General features: G+C 38.2%; 1 protein-coding gene across 4 annotated transcripts in view; it reads right to left on the minus strand.

The window, feature by feature from the left end:
• The window catches only part of Malrd1 (MAM and LDL receptor class A domain containing 1), a 698598-nt gene that overhangs the window by 534194 nt on the left and 141750 nt on the right, over positions 1 to 22654 (minus strand). For all 4 annotated transcript variants that reach the window (XM_055593928.1, XM_055593929.1, XM_055593930.1 and 1 more), the window contains exons 14-16: positions 4891 to 5043; positions 4398 to 4503; positions 3592 to 3959 (exon numbers count right to left, since the gene is read on the minus strand). In XM_055593928.1, the coding sequence (XP_055449903.1) occupies positions 3592 to 3959; positions 4398 to 4503; positions 4891 to 5043 (627 nt within the window). The remainder of the gene's footprint in view (positions 1 to 3591; positions 3960 to 4397; positions 4504 to 4890; positions 5044 to 22654) is intronic.

A 22654-nucleotide genomic window follows, 5' to 3' on the forward strand; every position in this document is an offset into this window, starting at 1 on the left:
AAAGAAAGAAAGAAAGAAAGAAAGAAAGAAAGAAAGAAAGAAAGAAAAATTAAAAAAACAAGCAAAAAAAAAGAATGCCTTGGGTCTCAAAAGAGACTTTGAAATTTTTAATTGCATTGTGTCTATGAAAGAGTATGGTACATCTGAAGTTGTATTATGGTCATTTTATATTATAATTTGGCCCCAATCCTCTGGGGGTCAGAGAGTGGAAATCTGGGGTTGAATGAGAATACGGCTCCTTTCACTCATATATTGGAATTCTTGGTCCTTATTTGATGGAACTCTTCGGGAAGGATTAGAATGTATGGCCTTGTTGGACAAAATATGTCACTGGAGGTATGAAGTTTCAAATGACACATGACATCTTCAGTTAGCTGGCTCATCCTCCCTATAGATAAGTATGTAAGCTTTCAGATACAGCTCTAGTGCCATGACTACCTGCCTGCTCCCATGCTCCCTACCATAATGGTCATGAACTCTCATGTTATGATACTGCAAGCTCTCAATAAACTCTGTCTTGTATAAGTTGCTTTGGTCATGGTATCTTACCACTGCAACTGAAAAGCTTTTTTGTCCCCCTGATTATCTTCTTCGTTTTTAATAGTCCCAATTACATGCCATCAATTTTTTAAATTTGTTGTTTGTGCATGTGTCGGCCTTACTGTACATATGTGCACTTGTGCATGCAGGAGCCTGTAGATGTTGAATCAACTGGAACTAGAGTTACAAACAGCTGTGAGCTGCCATGTGGGCACTAGGAACTGAACCTCAGTCCTATGTAAGATCAATAAGTACTCTTAACTGATGGGCCATCTCTCTTCATGATCACATCTATTTTCCATTAGATTTCCCACATGACAGGAGAGAGGACATATTTGTCATTCTAGGGCTAGCTTATTTCACTCAATACGAAGTCCTCTAGCTTTCTAATTTTCTTGTATACGACATGCTTTTGTGCTTGTTTGTGCCTGAACAAAATACAATTGACTATATACAAAATATTTAATATGCCCATTTGTTCCACTGAAGAGTATTAAGGCTGATTCCATCAGTTGTCTCTCATGAATAAACAGCCAGCTGTACAGCAATGCCCATTATATACTACCTTGTACTCCTTCAGGTATATGCCCAGTAGTGGTAGAGCCAAAGCAAATGGTAGCTCTATTTTTGGGTATGTTGACAAACCTTCATGCTGATTTCCATTGTGACTAATATATATTTCCATCACAGTATACAAAAGGAGCTTGGGCTTTTAACTTCTGACATCATTCAGTCAGCCTTACAAAGAACTGACTAGGACCTCATCAATCAAATACTCTATTTTTAGGGTAATGTTGAAACATGTTCATTTTTCAAGACATGAAAATCTTGTTGGCACCAGGTATTTGTTTTAAGAGAAAAAAAATGAGATAAAATAGATATATATCAAAGTACTGGGCTGAGGAGATAAGATTTAGAATTCATAGGTAGTTTTACATTTTAGCTCAATTTATATGCTAATCCTTAAAAATATAAATGTCAGCTGCCTTCTAACTATTCATCTTAGTGATGACTCTTGGTGCCAAAGGTCATCCAGCACCCTGAACAATCAATAGAAGTGCAGGTGAAGCAAAGAAACTGGGTGAGAACAAGTCATCTGTGTGGACAGCCCAGACAAGAAGCTCAGGCCTAATGAAGGGAACCAGTGAGCAGATGTCAGCAGGAAGATGGGTTTCGTCTGATGTCTGATGGTCCCTCACTTGTGACTAATCAGGCCAGCTGTGATGTGAACTGGGGACATTCTAGGTACTCCCCAGTGTCAGTCTTTGGCTGTGAAGCAGAAGGAGGTTGTCAAATTGTTGAGTTTTTGACATAAAGCTGACACTAAAGCCAACAATTTTCTACATTAACTGTTGGTATACTGATTTCACATTCAAACTTGATTCCAAAATAGAGCATGGGTAGCTCCATCCTTCAGTGGAAGTCTGCATCTCTAAGCAATTTGAATATTGGGATGTGTAATGTACAGTATACTGAATAAGATAATGTCTCAATGCATGCTATTTACTATTTCTCTGCACCATTAAACAAGCAAAAAATATGGTGAAACTATGATTATATTTATTTACACTATAATACACCATACTTGATCCTACTAATATCAGGATGTTTGAAAAACAATTGTGAGAACTTTAAAGAGTTAAAAAAAACTTTCTAAATTTGCAAAGACTCGGGTAGATTTTGACAAATTGCATGTCATATGATTAACACTGTCAAAAATCAATATTAACTCTATCCACTCAAATAAGAGTTCTATAAATTTTGTGAGTTAGATAGTAATTTGGATTTTAATAACATGTACATCAAAGATCGATCCCACACACACACACACACACACACACACACACAAAACTTTCCATAGTGATTTATATTGGAATTTGCATCTGAATGTTTTCAATGGGGTACTGACCATCCCATAGTTTCAGTTTGGTTTCTAATGTGTTTTCTAATTTATGAAACACATAAGCTTGGAATTTATAAATTATCTTAAAACAAGTATAGGAGATCAAGAATGATGCTAACATTTTTGTGACAGATTTTATAAACAAGTAATTCTGTTAGTGTCCAGTTCATTTTCAGATGCAGGCACATGATCTGTGAGAACCAGGCTCAGTAAACTGAGGGCTAGACCTTCACAAGATTCCATAATCATAAGCAACTATGAGCCTTGGCCCTTAACCATCAGCTCCTGGAAAACTAAACAAAACAAACAAAAGGACAAAAACAAACAAACCAGCAAAACCCACACAGGTCCTCCCTCTTGTTTTTCTCCCTGGCTCAGGCCTCACTGTCAGTGTAGATCACAAAGATCTTTGACCTTGGCCTCCCTCATATCCCATCTCTGATTTGGGCTCTCTTCATGCACTCCAGTTTTTATCTGTCTCACACTCTATGGCTTTCAAAGATATGTTTCACTTGCCACATTTCATATCTTAGCTAAATCATTGCCTGCAGAAAATCAATGTTATTATTCGATAAAGCCACATCATACTTTTCTCCACAATTCCAGTTAAAATTGTCATTATATATTTCATTAATTAATACTTGAATGTCTGCCTCTTCAATTACACTGTGAAGTACATGAAGGCAGGAACTCCGTGTTCATTTTTATCAATGTATCTCTGGGAGTTAGTTAGTAAACCTATTTAAGAATGGCAAGGACTGGCGAGATGGCTAATCCAGTAAAGGCACTTGCTACTATGCCTAACAACTTAAGTTTGATCTCATGGTGGAAGGAAAGAATTGCGTCTAGCTCGTTATGCTCTGACCTCCATATATGCACTATGGCACGCATATGCACATATGCACATAAGCATTCTCATGCATAACATACAAACAAAAGAATAATAAAACAATCTTTAGGAATATGAAAAAAGACTGACAGGTTTAGTTAATTTGACTAATCTACCATACAGTATTCATCAACTTTTCAACTGTCGTTGGCTTGATTGCCTCTAAAGCAGTAAATCAATGAAGACCAATACCTCCAAATCACATGAGGCTAAACATAGTAACCTTTTTGTAAAACAGAAATCACCCCAGGGAACTTACCACAGCCAGTCTCATCTGTGCGATCTCCACAATCATCGACCAGGTCACAGAGCTGATGCCTTCCTATGCAAGCCTTAGTCTGTCTACACCAGAAGTGATCTGGCTCATCACAACTCTCAGCAGGAGGAGGAAGGGTACAATTTTCAAAATGGATGTCATCAATAGCAGAGACCCCACTATAAATGGCCATACTGACTTTCTCCAGTGTCAGGTAAAAGGGTTGAGTGAGGCGTCCTAACTGGACAGTTGCCTCTGACCACTGATTGCCTTGGTTATATAACACTCTCCAGAGGGCTGTGTCATCCTTAGAATTTTCTAGATGTAGCTGCAATTCAGCTGCCCCCACTGACTGTCCAAAGTTATAAAACCTGAAAGAAACCCAAAATAAGAAATGAAAATATGATAGGAGAGACTAGATCTTTGATCTTCGGCCTCTACCACTCACATCAATTACTAATTAATTATGATAATAGACACAATTCTTTTTCACAGTACTTGTAGCTGCCCGTTTGCCAGAATTTGTCTGCTGAGATACAGTCGTATGACTCTCATAACTGTGGAACCTCTGCAAGATACAGGGAGACTGCTAATTAAATTGAAATCCAATGGTAGAAGCGAAGCCCTGCTTACATCTTAGAAAACAAAATAACCAACTCTGATAATGTAGTCTGAAGTTAAAATTGTTCTAACTTAGTACAGGAATCATCAGAAAGCGCAACAAGGGGCGAAACTTGAATAGCTGGCAAGTGCAGGGGTATGCCTGCAACCATTATCCTACCGGGTAATTACCATTACGTAATAGTTACCAGAATGACAGTGTGCACTCGGGCCCTGTCTGGCTGAAAGTTGGGCTCTGAAGTTTAGCAGTTTGAAACATGCTGCTGCTCTTCTTCAAAATGAACATGAAACGCCCTGTGGGGTATAAAAACAAAGTATTAAGTTTACCTACGGGATTCTGCAGTGCAATGAGAACGCATCTGTCTCTTAATGCAATGCCAAGTAAGTTTCTTGTCCAACTAAAATTAAAATTGTACAACAACAAAAAGTCAACACTTATAGTAATCTGCTTTTGTATTTATATCTGCGTTTCAATCATGTCAACTGTCAATTTATAATTTCAGTTGATTCAGGCAAAAGTATGTCAATTTCAGTCATATTCCCTATAAAGAAATCATTTCTTGCAGACAGCATAATTGATTATCAATGTCATCCTACAATGCTGTGATATTCACACACACACATTCATAGACACACACACATTCACTCGTCCATAGATGTGTGTAAAGCATCTCTACTTACCTGGAGCTGTACCATGAGTGTGATCTCCAGGTGGGGCTTGCTGCTTGAAATCAGCAGGAAGATCACTTTGGGAACTCCATGTCCACTCAAAATGGTCGCCACCACTAGCTTCAAACCACCCACAACTGTTTGCTTCAAAATCGCAATCAGCAACTGAAGAAGAGAAAAGAGGCCTTTTCTCAGGTGGTTTCCATAGAGTCCCTGCTTTGGGTATGGAACACTCAAGTGGATACGGACTCACTGCACTCCTCTGGGTTCAAAGAGTCACAGAAGGAAAAACAGGTCTGAAAACAGGACATGCTTTTCACACTAGAGATGGAGAAGGCTAGAACTTCTCAATTTCACAAATTCATTTTTTCCAAACATTCTTTCTGAGAAGCAGCATTGCTCAGCTACATTGGTTAAAGAATTGCTAACATTTGATGCTTTGCTCTAATAAGCATGCCATTTTCCCTCCTTCAACATCAGTGGGGATTTGTTTCTGCAGAGCATTTTATACTAAACCATGAACAGTCGCTGATTTAGACTCTGATACTATAAAAGCCCCAGATCAATGTCCTTTACACCTCCTTTACCTCCTTCCTGATTCTCATAGGGGTTGGTATTTCAAATATTGTTGTGGGTGTCACCTGTTTTGTGTAGAATGTTTTTCTAGGACATATGCCTAGAAATCAGTTTATTCTTACAAAGTCTTCTAGAGAAGAAAGAGAAAAAAGGGTAGGGAAGAATAGAAGCCATGAGCTGCAAGCATGAAGCACTAAGGCTAACCGTTATTAAATATCTGCATAGGAGATTCTGCTGAACACTTTGCACAGTTTCACAACAACCCTACGCCACAGGTGACACAGATGGTGTTCCTTTATGAAGAAGGAAGGGGAGTTTAGGATAAAGTATTGGAGTGATGTTGTGATGCACCTTGTATTCAAATGCTGATTTCTGTCCCCAGACATCTGACTACAGTCTCCATTTTAGCATTGTCATTATTATGAGGCATCTCCTGCCATGAGATGTTGTAAACATTGTTTTCTGTCACCTTCTGGTTGGTTAAATAAAGAACAAAACAACCAATAGCTGGGCAGGAGAGGATAAGGTGGGACTTCCTATCCCAGAGGGATGTTTTCAGGTGGGGACAAGGAGAGGAGTCCTCATTAGAAAACAGATTAACAAGGAAGTACCAGATGGAGTCTGAAAACTGAAGCCTTCTAGGTCCTGGCTTAGACTGCAAGGAGGCTAGATGCTTCTAGGCCTAAGCCTAGGGATAGTTGAAAGAAACGCTCTATGCTCAGTCCAAGCCATGCATTTGTATAGCTTGGCTACAGCTCTTATCCCCTCATCTGAAAAAATAAAAACAACATTTACATACTATAGATATTCATGGCTTTTCTTAAATTTGCAATCCTCCTGTGTCAGCTTTGAGTAGATTTGTGTGACATTATGCCCACGTGTAAAATAAGTTTTACACATTCTAGCAATGTGCTATGCAACATTTTGTTCTGATTTTCAGCAAAACATGTGAACAGCAAATTATGTCAAATAATTGCACTTTCTAATAAGACTTATATAAATTTACTAAATTTTTCTAATTAGGTAGTGTATTCCTTATTGGACTAACCTTTATGGTGATACATTAACGTACTTAAAGTATCTTTTACTTCTCTGGATAAACTTAGCAATAAAAGAAGAAGAAGGAGGAAGAGAAGAAGGAGGAGGAGGAGAAGAAGAAGGACAAAAAAGAGAGACAAAAATGCCTGGAAGTAGGCCAGGCCAGGAGCCTACCACAGAGGGCCTCTGAAAGACTCTACCCAGCAGGTTATCAAAGCAGATGCTGAGACTCTTAGCTAAACTTTGGGCAGAGTGCAGGAAATCTTATGGAAGAAGGAGAAGATAGAAATACCTGGAGGAGACAGGAGTTCCACAAAGAGACCAACAGAGGCAAAAAGTCTGTGCCAAGGTGCTTGCTTCTGCAGAGACCAATACTTCAACAAAGTATAATGTATAGAGAAGACTTAGACACCCAGCTCAGATAAAGCCCATAGGCAGCTCAGTTTCCAAGTGGGGTTACCTAGTAAGGGGAGCAGGGGCTGTCTCTGACATGAACTCAGTGTAAGCTCTTTTATCACCTCCTCCTGGGGGGTGCAGCCTTGAGAGGCCATAGGGGAAGAGGATGCAGCCAGTCCTGATGAGACCTGATAGGCTAGGGTCAAAGAGAAGTAGAGGAAGACCTCTCTTATCAGTGGACTAGGGGAGGGGCATTGGGGGAGGAGAGGGAGGAAGGGTAGGTTTGGGAGGGGAAGAGGGAGGGGTTCACAGCTGGGATACCAAATGAATAAATTGTAATAAATAATAATTAAAATAAATATTATAAAAAATATTATAAGGTAAGAATAGCTGAGTGTCCCACTGTAGTGCCTCAAGCTTTTAATGACTATAATGGGCCTCCATCATTATTCATAGCAAGGGTGGCCATAGAACATTTTACATAAATTTTACATAAATTTACATTTTGCATTTTACATAAATTATGTAATTTCACCAAGGCCACATATGATCAAGCTGTAGAGTGTGATTACACTTCATATAAAATATTCTTTTATACAAAAGTTGGAAGAAAAATTTGGTCATTTCTTTGGAAAAAACAAAACAACAACAAAACAAACAAACAAACCAAATAGCCTGATCTGAATTCACTTAGTAAAATGTGCAGTCAGTGAAAAATGATTAGTGGGGCTGGAGAAATAGCTCAGCAGTGAAGAGCACTGTCTTTTCTTCAAGAGGTCCAGAGTTAAATTCCTAGCAACCATATGGTGGCTCACAACCATCTATACCAGACCTGATACCCTCTCTGGCATGCAAGTGAGCGGCAGGTATAGCATGTGAAATAAATTCATTAAGAAAAAAACCACAACAACAAAAATGATTTCCATTTGTGATTGGTCCATTGAGATCCTTCACCACTGGCTACTTTTGGTCAAGGATATAAGCTGTGTCTCCATTTTAATGTTGTAAGGGAAGAAGCAATAATTCTTTGAATGAAAGTATAAAGTAAATCAAATTAAAAATTTTTACTAAGGGCAGTTTAAGCTAGTGAGAAATCGTCTTAAAATTTGAAAATTCAATTTATGTATGAGAAGTAAATGAATGTCATATTTAAAGTTGGATTGTTTTTCTAAAATATATATCAAATGTATTTTTCTTTTATTTAATTTCCTGCCCAAAATTTGACCTGAATATCAATTCAACTCATCAAAATTGGTGGAATGTGTAAAAGTATCTAAAATCCTTTGAAATACTGAGTGCTTTAGTAAATAAAAGCCATATTTCAGTTAGCACACACAACTATAAATGTACAATATGAAGAATGCATTTCATACCTAGAAAAATTATTTCTTAAATTAGAACCCTTGAGAATCAAAATTAAAGGGTACTCAAAATTGAAAAAAAAATAACTATGAGCTAAAAATAAAGTGCAAAGGATATTTAAATCTTTGTAATATAATAGCTATATCTATTTCAACTATATAATATATGAATAAAATATAAGTGTACATAGATTTGAAAAGCTCTAAAATTTTTAGATGTTATATTAGTGTCGATGAAGCAAATACTTTGATCCCTGCTTCAGACAAACTTCAGCGGAGGATATAAGAGAGCATGCTATACAAAAACAGGAGAACACATTGTTGTTACTGGAGAGTGTGTACCTCATATAGCTTCCCACAGAGGAGAGCTGATTTTCAGATAACAAGGAGGACCCTATGGAAGATGCTTAATTCTCATTCAGAAGGGCAAAAAGAATAGGCACTGGAAGCAGTGGAAGAGAGGGAACAGGATGGGAGCCTGCTATAAATATCCTCTGAAAGACTCCACCCAGCAGGGGATCAAAGCAGATGCTAAAACTCACAGCCAAACTTTGGGCAGAGCACAGAGAGTCATAGGAAAGAATGGGGGAATAGAAGGGACCAGAGCAGACAGGAGCTCCATAAGACAATCAGAGCCAAAAAATCTGGGCCCACGGGAGCCTGTGCACGAACCAAGGACCATGCGTGAAGAGGACCTAGACCCCCTGCTCAGATGTAGCCAATAAGCAGCTCAGTCTCCATATGGGTCCTCTAGTAAGGGTTGCACGGGTTGTCTCCAACATGGACTCTGTTACCTGCTCTTTGATCAGTTTCCCCTGGTTGAAGGAGGGGGCTTGCCATGCCACAGAAGAAGAGGATGCAGCCAGTCCTAATAAGACTTGATAGACTAAGGTCAGACATGTGTATGTGTGTGTGTGGGCTCCTTTCTGAGGACTAGGGGAGGGGAATAAGGAGGAAGAGGGAGGGTGTGAGACTAGGAGGAGCTTAGGGGAGGTGGCTACAATTGGGATGTAAAGTGAATAAATTATATGAAATAAATTTATATTAAAAAATAAAACAGGAAGCATGATGCTGTAGACATGATGAATACCCCAATGGTAGTAGGGCTGGAAGTACCATTGAGCAGATGTTTTTAGTTCTCTTAAAATTGGCCCCTTTAACAACACTCTTGGAAAGGAATCAGCTTTACAGGAACTTCTGCAGCATTATTGCAGCCTTTTTCCCATTAGGCAAGAACTAGAGCCGGTCAGAAGAAGCAAATACCTTATGACCTTGGCTCCTGTGTGGAATCCAATACAGCTTATCTTAGAGAAGCTGAGAGTAGGAAGTGGCTACCAGAAACAGGAGAAAAGGAAGGCGTTGGCAAAGGTTGGCCACTGTTTAGTAAGCCATGCACGCGATGGGGCAAGAAGCCTTGGTGAACTATTGCATAGCAGGGTGACTAAGAAACAGTACTGCTCCACCTTTCAAAGAAACATGCTCTTTTATCAAAGAAGATAAAAGGGGGCTTTGAGTACTTTTACTACAAGAAATAAAAAAAATTAAGAAGACAGAAATTATTCTCATGATCTTAATATCATTCTATGCATACATGTATTAAAACACTGAATTGCACCACAGAAGTATATATAATTTTTATATATCAATGAAAATTAATTTAAGGAGAAAACAATTTTAATAGGAAAAAAAAAACACTGTTAACACTCAAATGTACTTTTCTACTATTCTTCATTCCGAGGCTCCTGTGCACAGTTAAAAAGTTTAATTACTCATAAATATAACAATGAATTTAGTCTCCAAGCTAGCCACTAATTGCATATATACCTTTCCAGGGCAGCCATGGGCAACCGTGCATGGCATAGCCGCCTTTGATCAGGAAATGCAATAGTCTGGGTATGTTTTAATAATTAAGGCTCCAGGATTTGCCACTGTGTCTGGGGCATTATTGACATCCTCACTACAAGCAATAGCTAAAAAAGAAATCATACTGCAGTCACCATTTACTCAGAGTTCACATGCAACAAATATTGAGCTGGGGGCAGTTCCATTTGTAACGGAATGCTTGTTGACACAGAACTTGCAAAACTTATGCTTGTCTTTTCTATGGCTATGGGTAAAAAGCTAATGACTCTACAATGGCTTTTAATTACTGCGAGAAAAATTACCTGAGTGGGCTACATTAATTATGTTAATTATAATTACATTTGTTGCCTCTGGGGAGAGGGTGTTAGGAGATCCATGGTGGGGCTGACAGGGAGGTTCATCACTGTCAGTTTTGCAGCCATTTGTTAAGAAACTGAACAGGTGTAGAATCCAAGAACACTTTTGACGGTAAATATCCTGACTCAGACTCTGTCTCACTTTGGTTTCACTGACTTAGAACTGCTTTGGTGGTTTGAACGATTCCATTTGGGTTAATGAAAAGAATAAGCACAAAATATACAAATAGAATTACAAACTGATATTTTGGGTGTCATATAAAACCTTGAAGTTCCTTAGCAGGAAATATGCCCTCATATGTAGTGAGGCTGAACACAAAATCTTTCATCTCAGCCATAAAAGACGGCCATGTTGAGTTTAGAAAAGGGTAGACAATGGTATTTAGAAGACAGGATCTAGGACTGGCTGGAGCAATAGCTCAAGTGCTAAGAGCACTCACTGCTCTTCGAGAGGACCCTCATTTGATTCCTTCCTCGCACCCATGGTGACATGGTGGCTCACAGCTGTCTGTTAATCCTCTCCCAGGGGGTCAAACACCATGTTCCAGCATCCCTGGACGCCAGACAAATATGTGGTGCACAAACATTCCTGCGGGGAAAACCCCACATACATAAAATAGTGAAATAAAATAAACTTAAATTTCAGAAGCCACCTATGTAGACCACTGATAACTGAGCCAACAGCCACTGATTCTGTGTTAAAAGCATCTTAAAACACCTGCCATCTTATTTAAGTATTTGGTATTTAGGTATTTGGGTGGTTAGGGAGATAGGGGTAAATCTGAAAGCAATTGGGGAAAAGAGAGATAGTGAATATGATAAAAATATATGCTATGAAATTCTCAAAAATCTATTAAAATATTATCTAAAAAAAGCGTTTTTAAAATTTTTAATTTTTTATAACTTATTCATTTTACGTCCCAATTGTAGCCCCCTCCCTCATCTCTTGCCTGCCCCACCCTCTCTCCTCATCTCCTTCGCCTCCTTTATCCCCTTCCCTTTGTCCACTGAAAGGGGGTGTTCTCCTACAGCCATAGCATGCTAGGCTGTAAACTAGATAAACATGGGTAAGTATAAACCTACAAGATTGACTCTATCCTTCCTTTAAATATGTTTTTTCTAAAGACTGGAACACATGGCTCAGACAGTAAAGTGTCTGTCATGCAAAATACCTGAGTTTGATCAGGTGCCTATGTAAAAACTGGGGAACGACAGTAAGTTATCTGCAGCCTCAGAGCCAAGAGGAGAATGAAGGAGACAGATGGGTCACTTTTGGTTAGCCAGAGCAGCGAAAACAGTAGTTGGTGCTTCAGAGAAATCCTGACACAAAAATACAATGTGGAGAACACTCAAGGAAGACACCTGACATGGATCTCTGGCCTCCACACATTCACCACGCCCTCATATGCATATACACCTCCCCCCACACACACACACTGTCACATACTAGTTCTCTAGATTTTCTGAGCTTCCTGAAAGTTGTATGGAGGATAAAATTTGAGTATTCTAGTGTGGTGGCTTGTATTCATTGAGGCTGTGCTTTGATTAGGCAGTTATTATTTTTCATTTTAAGTGCATTAATACTGTATCCCTATTTTACAGCATGTTCTCTACTTTTGTAACTATTTTGTTTTAGCTTTTATCATGCCTTCAAGTAATTATATGCTTGAAGTTAAAATAAAGTTCCAATAATTGAGCTCTCAACTTCATCAATAGTTAACATTCATTAACTATTGAAAATATAATCTATACCAGTGAGAAAAGATTTGCAAATGAACTATGAAATAAAATAGAAGTCTATGTAAATGAATGGGAAGAATTATATATTCTAAAGGAAACCCAGCATATATAAAAACCAAACAGCATTTGATCTTCATGATTACTGCATTTTAAATAGTAAAGTTTTATTGTATTATCATATATATATTTTAATATGTATAAATTTATGTTTATATTTATTAGTTGAAATAAATTTAAACACAAATGCTCCTATTAAAAACTTATAACTGTGATGTGGATTTAAATAATCCTGTGATGTATCCAGCACGCACTCTGTTAGTAGACAATTCTCCATGCATCTCTCATGCTTCAGCACCCACCTATGATGGGAACCAATCACTGACTACCTTTTTGCCTAAGACTGTTCTTTTAAGGACTATTAAATAGCAAACAGCTATGCTCTGCACAGGTCAACTGACCATCCTACATAATAAAGGCAAAGTTTTCATAAAAATCTATGATAAACAAGTTGGTTTGCAGTTCACTGTAAAAGAAGTGACTTGTATCAAATGAGATCCCCCACTGCTATGTAAAGCTACTGAATATGCACATACCCCTGCAGTTCTATGTTCCCCACCTAAAAGGTAGAGGAAAAAAAGCTCAGATATAATGCCTACACTGACTACCATATCTTTAATGACAAAGGCATCTGTGTCCGAAGACTTCCCCTCTTCCACCGGCATCCCAGGAATTACAGTATGCAAAGTCATTAGTTTACAGAAAGGGTAAAATTCTATAACTTTCACAATTCTTGACACATAACAAATACTATACATATTTATATTCCATCATTAAGAAACCTAGAATTTATAAGTAAGTAATTATGACAAAATGACAAGTGCTATGTGCTCGTTCATTCACTTAATCATGTATTAACCATTAATTTGAAAAATCCTGATAGAGAACATGTAATATATCTGTAAGGATGGGAGCCTTCCACAGACAACCTCTGAAAAACCCCACAAGGTAGATGATCAAAGCAGGTTCTGACTCACAGCCTAACTTTGGATAGAGTGCAGGGAGTCTTACAGAAGAGTGGGAAGATAGAAGGACCCACAGAGGACACAAGCTCCAGAGGAAGACCAAAAGTGCCAATAAATGGGCCTAGGGAATATTGCAGAGACTGATGTACCAACCAAGAACCATGCATGGAGAGGACCCAGGTCCCCTGCGCAGATGACTGCAATTCTGGATTGTGGTATGCTAACCACTGGGCAAGTCTGCCCCAACTGGCCCACTGCTAGAGCCCAGCCTAAACTGTGGACAAAGCTGTGGACACCTGGAAAGTCATTACTTCACATTGCTGAAGACAAGGTGAGGCAATTCTCTCAAGTTCTTTTTTCCACCGAAATAGCCTCTAATCTTGTGTGCCTGATGGCTGGACCACCTTTGCTCATGATGCCATGAGATCACAGGAGCCAGGGACAATGCCTAGGTGATGGACTAACTAGTCATCTCTGTCATTTTGATGGATTGATACATTTATTTAGCTCATAATTTATCCTCCTCAGGTCTCTGATCACATTGATGGCTAAGCTAAGCTAATGGTAGCTTTGCAGCTAAAGAACAGATAATTAGGTCCATTGTTTGCTCATTGGTCAGTTCATTAGCTAGTTAGAACTACTAAGTACTAGATCTTTTATTTAGAAAGGCAAACAAGTTTGCCTTGCTCACAGGCTTCATGTTAATTGCCTGTCTCTTATTGTAAATAGCTGGGTAGAAAGATGTAGAATTTATGTAGTGTCTAAGGATATAAAAGTTTAAGTTATGAGGATCAGAAAAGTTGAGGGTCTAGGAAAATATTTCAAAGTTAGTAAATGCCAGAAAGATTGAAGGGTCTAATTACATGTTTTAAGTTATATGAATGTAAGTTGTAATGATGTAGGAAAGTAATTTAAAGCATATTAAAATGGGAGATATTTTAGATCCCCATCTCTGTTATTGTCATGCTTATGTTGTTATAGGATTTCAGAAGTTCAGAGCTTTGACATTGATCAATAAAGTTCTGATGAGTTGATGTAGCACTGAATGTTCATTATCCAGTCACAAGCTTGAGAGTTTAATTTCCTCTTGGTTGTCTTCTGGAGATAGACTTAGAGGTGCTTCTCATCATGCTGAAAAGTCTGTCCAATGCGCGTATCTGACCCAAAAGCTGTAGCTCTTACTATGGTATTCTTAATATCTGCCATTTCTGAGGTAGACTTTTATACAAGACTTAGGAATATCTTAAACCTATTCCTTCTAGCTGCTTTGTTAAGGAAAGTCCAAGCATCCAAGGTTTAGCACTAAAGCCATTAATATATTTCTGCCTAACTCTCCAGTGTGACATGGAGGTGGGGGCTAAAAGTAGATGCTGAGTGTGCAAGAAGTTGCTGAGCACGTTGGTGGCTCATTACCAACAGCTGTGCCCACAGGAAAAGTGTTAAAGTTTCAGAGAGTGGACACACTTAAATTGTTTATAAAGGTTAAAAAACAAATGGATAAAAACAGCTAAGTATCAACTCATTATGTTGGGTGCAGTTTTACCTGTTACTCTCAGAATGTTATTTATATTACATTTGCTGATGTTACTTTTCTGAGTTTTTCCACCTGTATAATCCTTGTGAGATAGTAAATACTTTATTTTCATATATTCAGTTGATGAGTTTTTCCCTTGGTCTTTGGATTCCTCACTTTTCCCATTTAATAGACAAATTTTAACTTCTGTCTCTAGTTTGAATTTGTCTCAGCAGATTTTTACCTGGTTATCTCTCGGGGATCAGCTATGGACTGCAAGTTGAAATCTGGACTTGTTGGAAGCTGACATAATTGCAACCTGCCTCTTCAGGTGGATCAAATAATCAGATGTTTCTGAGGACGGCCACATTACCTACCTTTGACTGGCATTTCAGCCCTCCTATCCCCTGATGCCAATGGTCCTATGAAGTAATATCAGAAGAAGAGATCTTCGGTCCACAATCTCACCTAACAGGCTGAAATGCTAAGTCAAAAGGGGGCTCCCTGATGTTAGTTCTTATCTTGAGAATCTGCTTAGTTGGAATAGGAACTAGTATTGCAGCAACTAGACAAAAAGCCTGGAGAGATGCTAGAGAGAAAAGATTCCAGAGGATGGTTTAAATCCTGGTATAATAGTTCTCCTTGGCTTTCTACCCTTATATCCACCCTGAAGGGATCCCTACAAGTTTTGATTTTTACCTTTGGGTCTTGTATTTTAAATCACTTCATGACTTTCATGAAGAAATGCTTGAAACAATACAGTTATTGCTACTCATATCTCATTATGGAAAGGTAAATCTGGAAGATTCTAGGGGTCATATCTGGAAGACTCAAGATTGGGTCTTCAAATGATCGTGGGAAGGGGGGAATGAGTTACCAAAGATTTAAAAATTAGATTTTTTTTTTTTGGTATTTGTTTAAAGCACAAGCCAGAACAAAGGCCAGCGAGGTGTAGACAAGTGCAGCCACCTGTGGAAAGGAACTAGCTTTACTGTATTTTTTCCTGCCCACTAGAGATACAGTTGCTGGGAAAACAGCCTAGATGGCCAGTCCAGAACCACTTATGGTCTTGCAGCCTAAAGTAAACCAATCATTTCAAAAGTCAATTTCCCTTACCCAGTCATGCAATGCCAACACATGTAACTCCCTGCTTGCATTTATACCCTTTAAAAACCTAGTTCCCCTACACCACGGGGCTGTATTCCTTTCCTGCTTCTACAGGAAATTTTGCATCCTGGGCTCAAGCATGTATGCAATAAACCCTCATGTATTTGCAGCAGAGTCAATTTCTGGTGGTCTTTGAGCATCTCACAAACCGGACAGAACAGTAGATTATCGATATAGATAGATAGATAGATAGATAGATAGATAGATAGATAGATAGATAGATAGATGATAGATAATCATAGAAGAATAAAATATCTAGTTAGTATATCTAAGAGAGAAGTGCTGTAGTTTTAATGAACAATAAAGAATGCCTTCAGAGAAAAATGGATGGTAAGGGAAACATCTGAAGTAGCAGGTGAGGAATCAAGCCTACATCCTAAACAGAGCACTCACTCACACAAGGGGAACAGCAAGAGCCTCAAGAGCCTTGAAAAAATAAATGCCTCTATTTTATAAATAGCAACATATCAGGGCATCTAGAGACAGGCAAGGAAGAGAAACATTACAGATGATGGAATTAGAAATTTATTCAAATTTTGGCTATATTTTTCTTTTATTATATTTATTTATTTACTTATTACAATTTATTCACTCTGTATCCTGGCTGTAGCCCCCATCATCTCCTCTCAGTTCCACCCACCCTTCATCTTCTCCCCCTAAACCCTTCTCTAGTCCGCTAATAGGGGAGGGCCTTCTCTCCTTCTATTTGACTTAGCCTATCAGGTCTCATCAGGGCTGGCTGCATCATCTCCTCTGTTGCCTGGTTAGGCTGCACACCCTCCTCACTCCGGGGGAAGTGATCAAAGAGCCAGCCACTGAGTTCATGTCAGAGATATTCCCTGTCCCCCTTAATAGAGAACCCACTTGGAGACTGAGCAGGGGATCTAGGTTCTCTACTTGCATGGACCTTGGTTGGAGTATCAATCTCTGAAGGCCCCACTGGACCCAGGTTTTTGGCTCTGTTGGTCTCCTTGTGCAGTTCCTGTCCCCTCCAGGTCTTTCTATCTTCTCCTTTTTTCATAAGGTTTCCTGCACTCTGCCTGAAGTTTGGCTATGAGTCTTAATATCTCCTTCCCTACCCTGATGGATAGACTCTTTCAGAAGACCCGTGTAGAAGGCTCCTGTCCTGTTCCTTGTCTTCTGCTACACCCAATGTCTATCCTGTTTGCCCTTCTGAGTGAGATTTCAAGCTTCTTCCCTAGGGTCTTCTTTGTTGTTTTGACTTTGTTTTGACTATATTTTTCAATGAGACGAAAAACAAATAAGATGTTTTAGAAGTGTGAATGACAAAAATGTACATAAAATGATATAGTTCTGTTGTATGTTAAAAACATATGAAATCAATGATATTTATGAACACATATTATATATATTATATATACCCCATAAATTGAATATTAATATATTAATTATACATTTATAACTTATAAAATAAAGATTTTGCAAACTCTAGACAAGGAGGGAACACATGCTTGATTCCACATACCTACCCAAAAACCTGTCTGGGTATGTCACAGACCTTAGAGGGGATCCCATTGTTAATGTTTTGCTAAATGGACATGCAGTTTCTCTGTCTTCTAAGTTTTATGTTTATGTACAAGGACTAGTGAGTGTTCTTCTAACCTTAGTGAAATAAGATTATATTTATAGTAATCAGTGCTTAATGCAGAGACTCATGGATGGACAAGGTTCAGAGAATAAGGGACTGCTGAGTACTAGGTGCTAAATGGGCATCTATGTTAAACTCCTTTAGGGACCACAAAGCATCATGGAAAAGGAGGTGAAAACATTGAAAGAGCTAGAGAACAGAGTGAGGAGTTTCATGAAGTACTGCCTTCAGGATATGATATGGACATTGCAATAATGAATTTATAGGCACTGTGACTACCTGTGTGCGTGCACACACACACACACAGACGCACACACACACACACAGAGAGACTCATACACACATGGGGTGGGGGATATAAAAGGAAAATAGTTAAATAGTTAAAAAGTTCACACCTCACTAGAAAAAATATATATGTAAAACCCATCGCCATTACAGGTTTTAAAATCAGAAAAAAGACAGGGATATCTACTCTTACTGATCTTATTTTAATTTACTAATTGATACTTTACTAAGAGCAACAAGACAAGAGAAAGAAATAAGGAATAGAAATTTTCAGACAATATGACTTTATAATTGTATTGAGAATTCTGAAATTTTGGTTTCTTTAAAAACAAAGAAATATTATAAAAATGTGTTTTCACTTTATTTCGGGTATGGGAATAAATGGCTGCTTCAGACTGTCTGCAGCAGCTGACTATTATTTGCCTCTTGCTCTGGCAGAGGCATGGCTTTGTCAGCTGCAGATAGTTTCTGTAATTGTGTGATGTTTGGAATTCTGGGAAATTTTGAGAGGATATATAAATGCTAGGGTCCACACTAGGCAGGATGGGTGATTATTGGTGTGTAGGGTGGTCTGCTGTGGTTTGTCAGTAGCTGCAATCAAAGAAAATAAAAAAGGAAGTAGATTCAGGTATCTTCCCAATTCGTCTCTCGTCTCTATTTTTGTTTCTCTTCAGTCTGGTGTTAGGAGGTGAAACTTGGGAATGCAGTGGTGAACATGGGGAGGAAAAATGGTGGGAAAAAAGAAGAAACCACAAAGTAGCAAAAATAAACTGTATAACTATAAGACTCTGAAGAATACTGAGAGACAGTCAGGTTGAAAAACAAAGTAAGTATTGCATCAGGATACAAAGTCAACAAGCAAAAAAAAAAAAAAAATCAATTATTTTTCTTGTTTGCCCATAGTGAACCTGCTGAGACAGAAATCAAGGAAACAATCTCATTTATGATAGCCTCAAAGAGAACAGAACTCCTATTCTTACCAAGGTGATGAAAGACCTCTACATACAAAGGTATAAAACACTGAAAAAAGAAATTAAAGACGACATAAATAATAGTCACATTCCCATATCCACGACTAGAAAATCAATATCTTTAGAAACTGCCATTTACTAAATTATTACTGATTCAGTACAATCCCCATCAAACAACAAATGACATTTTCTTAGAGATAGGATAAACAAAACTAAAATCTGTATTGCAGAAAAAAAAAAAAAAACCCTGACTAGCAATCCTAAACAATGAAATTATAAAATTATTACAATATTCTATTTCAAATTTTCCAACAGATATACTCTAATTAAAGCAGCAAGATGTCCAGTCCTGGCATGTGAACTAGTGGAATAGAGTAGAAGACCCAGGAACAAGTCCACACAGCTTTAAGATAGGATCCTTAGCAATAGAGCCCAGTTCCCATACTGGAAACACTGCTTCAGCAACTGTGGTAAGGAAGCTGATGTCCCTATTTACAACACTGAAACTGGATCCCCATTTCCCACGTCAAGTCAAGGTCAAGTGGCCCCACCTCCAAAATACTAGAGAAAAACAAGGGAAAACATAAAAAATGTAGACATGAGCAAAAGAACTCTGACAGGATTTCAATTGCTCAGGAAATAAAAACAAGAATTGTCAAAGATTTCTGCCAGACTGGGTGGCACACTACTTTAATTCAAGTACTCAAGAGGCAGTGCCATGTGGATATTTATGCCAGTCTGGTCCAAACAGCAGGTGCCTGGCCAGCCAAAGCTACATAGTACGACCTGTCCTAAAAAAATAAAAATAAAATAAAAAATAATAAAAATAGAGAGCAAGAGAATTAAGAGACACTAGAACAAATATTGTCAGCTATTAAACCAGAAAACAGTTATTATCCAGGATATACAAAGAATTAAAAAACTTTAAACATTAGAAAAACAAATAATCTAATTAATAAAGGTGAAAATTTGCTTAAGAGACATGTTAAAAGGAAAAACAAATACAAGAAAATACAAATACAAGAAAACGTTTACTATTTTTAGCCAAGAGGAGAGTAAAAATTAAAAGTACATGGAAACTTAATCTTATCTTAGTTAGAACAACTATAATAAAAAAATAAATGGAAAAAAAATACTTATACTGTGTGGCTGGAAATTCAATTTAGTCCATCCACTATGGAAGGCTTATGGAAAAAAACAAAAAACAAAAAACAAAAAACAAAAAACACCTAAAAGTAAAACTACCAAATAATCCTGCTACATCAGTTCTAAACACATACCTGAAGCATCAAAGCCAACATATATCATAGATAGCTGCCACCCAAGCTGTTCACATCACCATTGAATAGCCAGTGGAGTTCACATAAACAGATGAATGAATAAAACAAATGTGTTCTCTCTCCCTCCCCTCTCTCTTTCTCTCTCACTGCCTCTTTTCCTTACTCATGTGTATAGGTGTGCATGCGTGCATGTGTGTATATGTGTGTGTGTTTGTACAATAAATTATTATTTGTCCACAACTAAAAAGAAATCATGTTATTTGTTTGAAAATAAAGATCAGACCCAGAAAACACGCATTACATTTTTAACCTAATGAGTCACAAGAAGCAATCTGAAACCTGAAGACAGACAAATAGGGACGGCAGAGATTAGGGTGATAGAGAAAGAGAAGATAACAGAGGATAAAAAGAAGTTGGATATGAACAAAGTACATTCATGAATGATGCAAACACCACAATGAAGCCCGCTTTGTGCAATTAGTATGCTCTAATAAAAATATTTTCAAATATAAAATGTGATGCTACAAAGAAATCAAATGCTCATGTGCTGTTAATACATAGGTAAAATGGCATAGCTCCTATGGGAAAACATGGAAAGTCCTCAAAAGACTGAAAACCATTTGAATCAGTACAGCTGAAGTAGTAATTTCAGTTTGGGCTATAGACTAGAAAGAATATAGAGGAGGTCATGAACAGTTTCTACACTCATTTTCACAGAATCATTATTCACAGTGACCTGAGTGTAAGAGTAACTCAAGTATTCACACGAAGGGGAATAAATAAACAAAAGGGGAAATATACAAACAAAGGCTAATGTTCAATCTTTAATAAAAGGAAATTCTGTCATATGGCAAGATACATATAAAGCTTCAGAACATGATCTTACGTGAAATAGCCCAATATTCTACAATAAAATTCTATATGGCTCACTTATATGAGGGGCTTAGAGTAGTGCAACTTTCTATAGAAAGACAATAGAGTAGTAGTTGCTTATGGATGAAAGAAAAATGAATAAAGAGTTATTGTTTAATATATAGAGCTTCAGAGAGATTGATGGCTATTGAAAACGGATAGTGGTGATTGATCTAGAAAAATATGGACACATAAATCCTGCTTAACAGCACAGTAAAGATGCCTAAGACTCTAATTTATTTTTAAGAGCAAGAGTAACTTAACCCAGGGTGACCATAGCTGAGGATGCCCTTGAACTTATGATTCTCCAGCCTGCACCTTCTTAGTGCTGGGATTATAACTATGAACATCCATTCCTGGTTTAATGCAGTGCTGGGGATTCAACTCCCAGCTTCATACCCAAAGGTATGTACTCTACTAACTCACTCACATTGTCAGCTATTAAATTTTATATTATATGTATTCCATCATCATAAAAAAATGAAATGGAGAAAACAAAAGAATACAGGCTTAAAATTCCAGTCCTGGTTCAAAGACAGAGACGACGTGAGTAATATAGACAAGTTCAGTAAAGTCAAGAAGCAATAGAGAATAAAAACATGCAACAAGGACTTCAGTCTTGCAGCCACAAGGAATCCAGTTATGCTTATCACCTGAAAGAGGCCAAGCAGTAGCTGTCTTCCCTGTCTGGAGAGGAGAGTCACATCAACAGGTGTTTTTATTACAACTGCATGAAGAGCTAATCGAAGAGGCAAGTCACACCATGCTGGGCTTCCGGTCTCCAACACTATGGACAAGGCTGAGCTACTGTGCAGATATACTGGCTCTAGAATTCCCTCCTCATTTCTCACCTGCCTATTCCAAAATCCTCCTGAGCACAAGTCACCGATTTAAAATGGCTTGATATTTTCCTAGAACCTGCACACCTCCTTCAGAATGCTTTGAACAATGTGTACTTATAATACAAACATGATATAAATATTATGTAAGGAGTCACAGAAGCTGGTGAATAATAGGTTTGGTGCAAGCATCAATTTTTGATTCAAATATTTTTTAATTAATTATTTTTGTTTTTATTAATTACAGTTTATTCACTTTGTATTCCCCCTGTACCACCCTCTCTCCTCCCCTCCCAACCCCACCCTCCCTCTTCCCCAGCTGTGTCCCTCTCCCAGTCCACTGATAGGGAAGGTCCTCCTCTCCTTCCCCCTGATCCTATTCTATCAGGTCTCATCAGGAGTGGCTGCATTGTCTTCTGTGACCTGGTAAGGCTGCACCCCCCTCAGCGGGAGGTAATCAAAGAGCAAGCCAATCAGTTCCTGTCAGAAACAGTCCCTGTCCCCATTATTATGGAACCCACATGGATACTGAACTGCCATAGGCTACCTCTGTGCAGGAGGCCCAGGCCATCTCCATGAGTAGTCCTTGGCTGGAGTTATCAATCTCAGAAAAGACCCTTGTGCCCAGACTTTTTGGATTTGTTGCTCTCCTGGTAGAGCTCCTGACCTCTCCAGGTCTCACTATCTCCCACTTTTTTTCATAAGATTCCTTGCATTCTTCCTAAAGGTTGCCCATAAGTCTCATCATCTGCATTGATAGTCTGCAGGGTAGAGCCTTTCAGAGGCCCTCTGTCCTGTTCCCTGTTTTCTCCCTCCTCCGATGTCCATCCTCTTTGCCTTTCTGAATG

This window comes from Psammomys obesus, unplaced genomic scaffold, assembly GCF_907164565.1.
Source record: "Psammomys obesus unplaced genomic scaffold, mPsaObe1.curated_primary_1811, whole genome shotgun sequence".
Classification (NCBI taxonomy): Eukaryota; Metazoa; Chordata; class Mammalia; order Rodentia; family Muridae; genus Psammomys; species Psammomys obesus.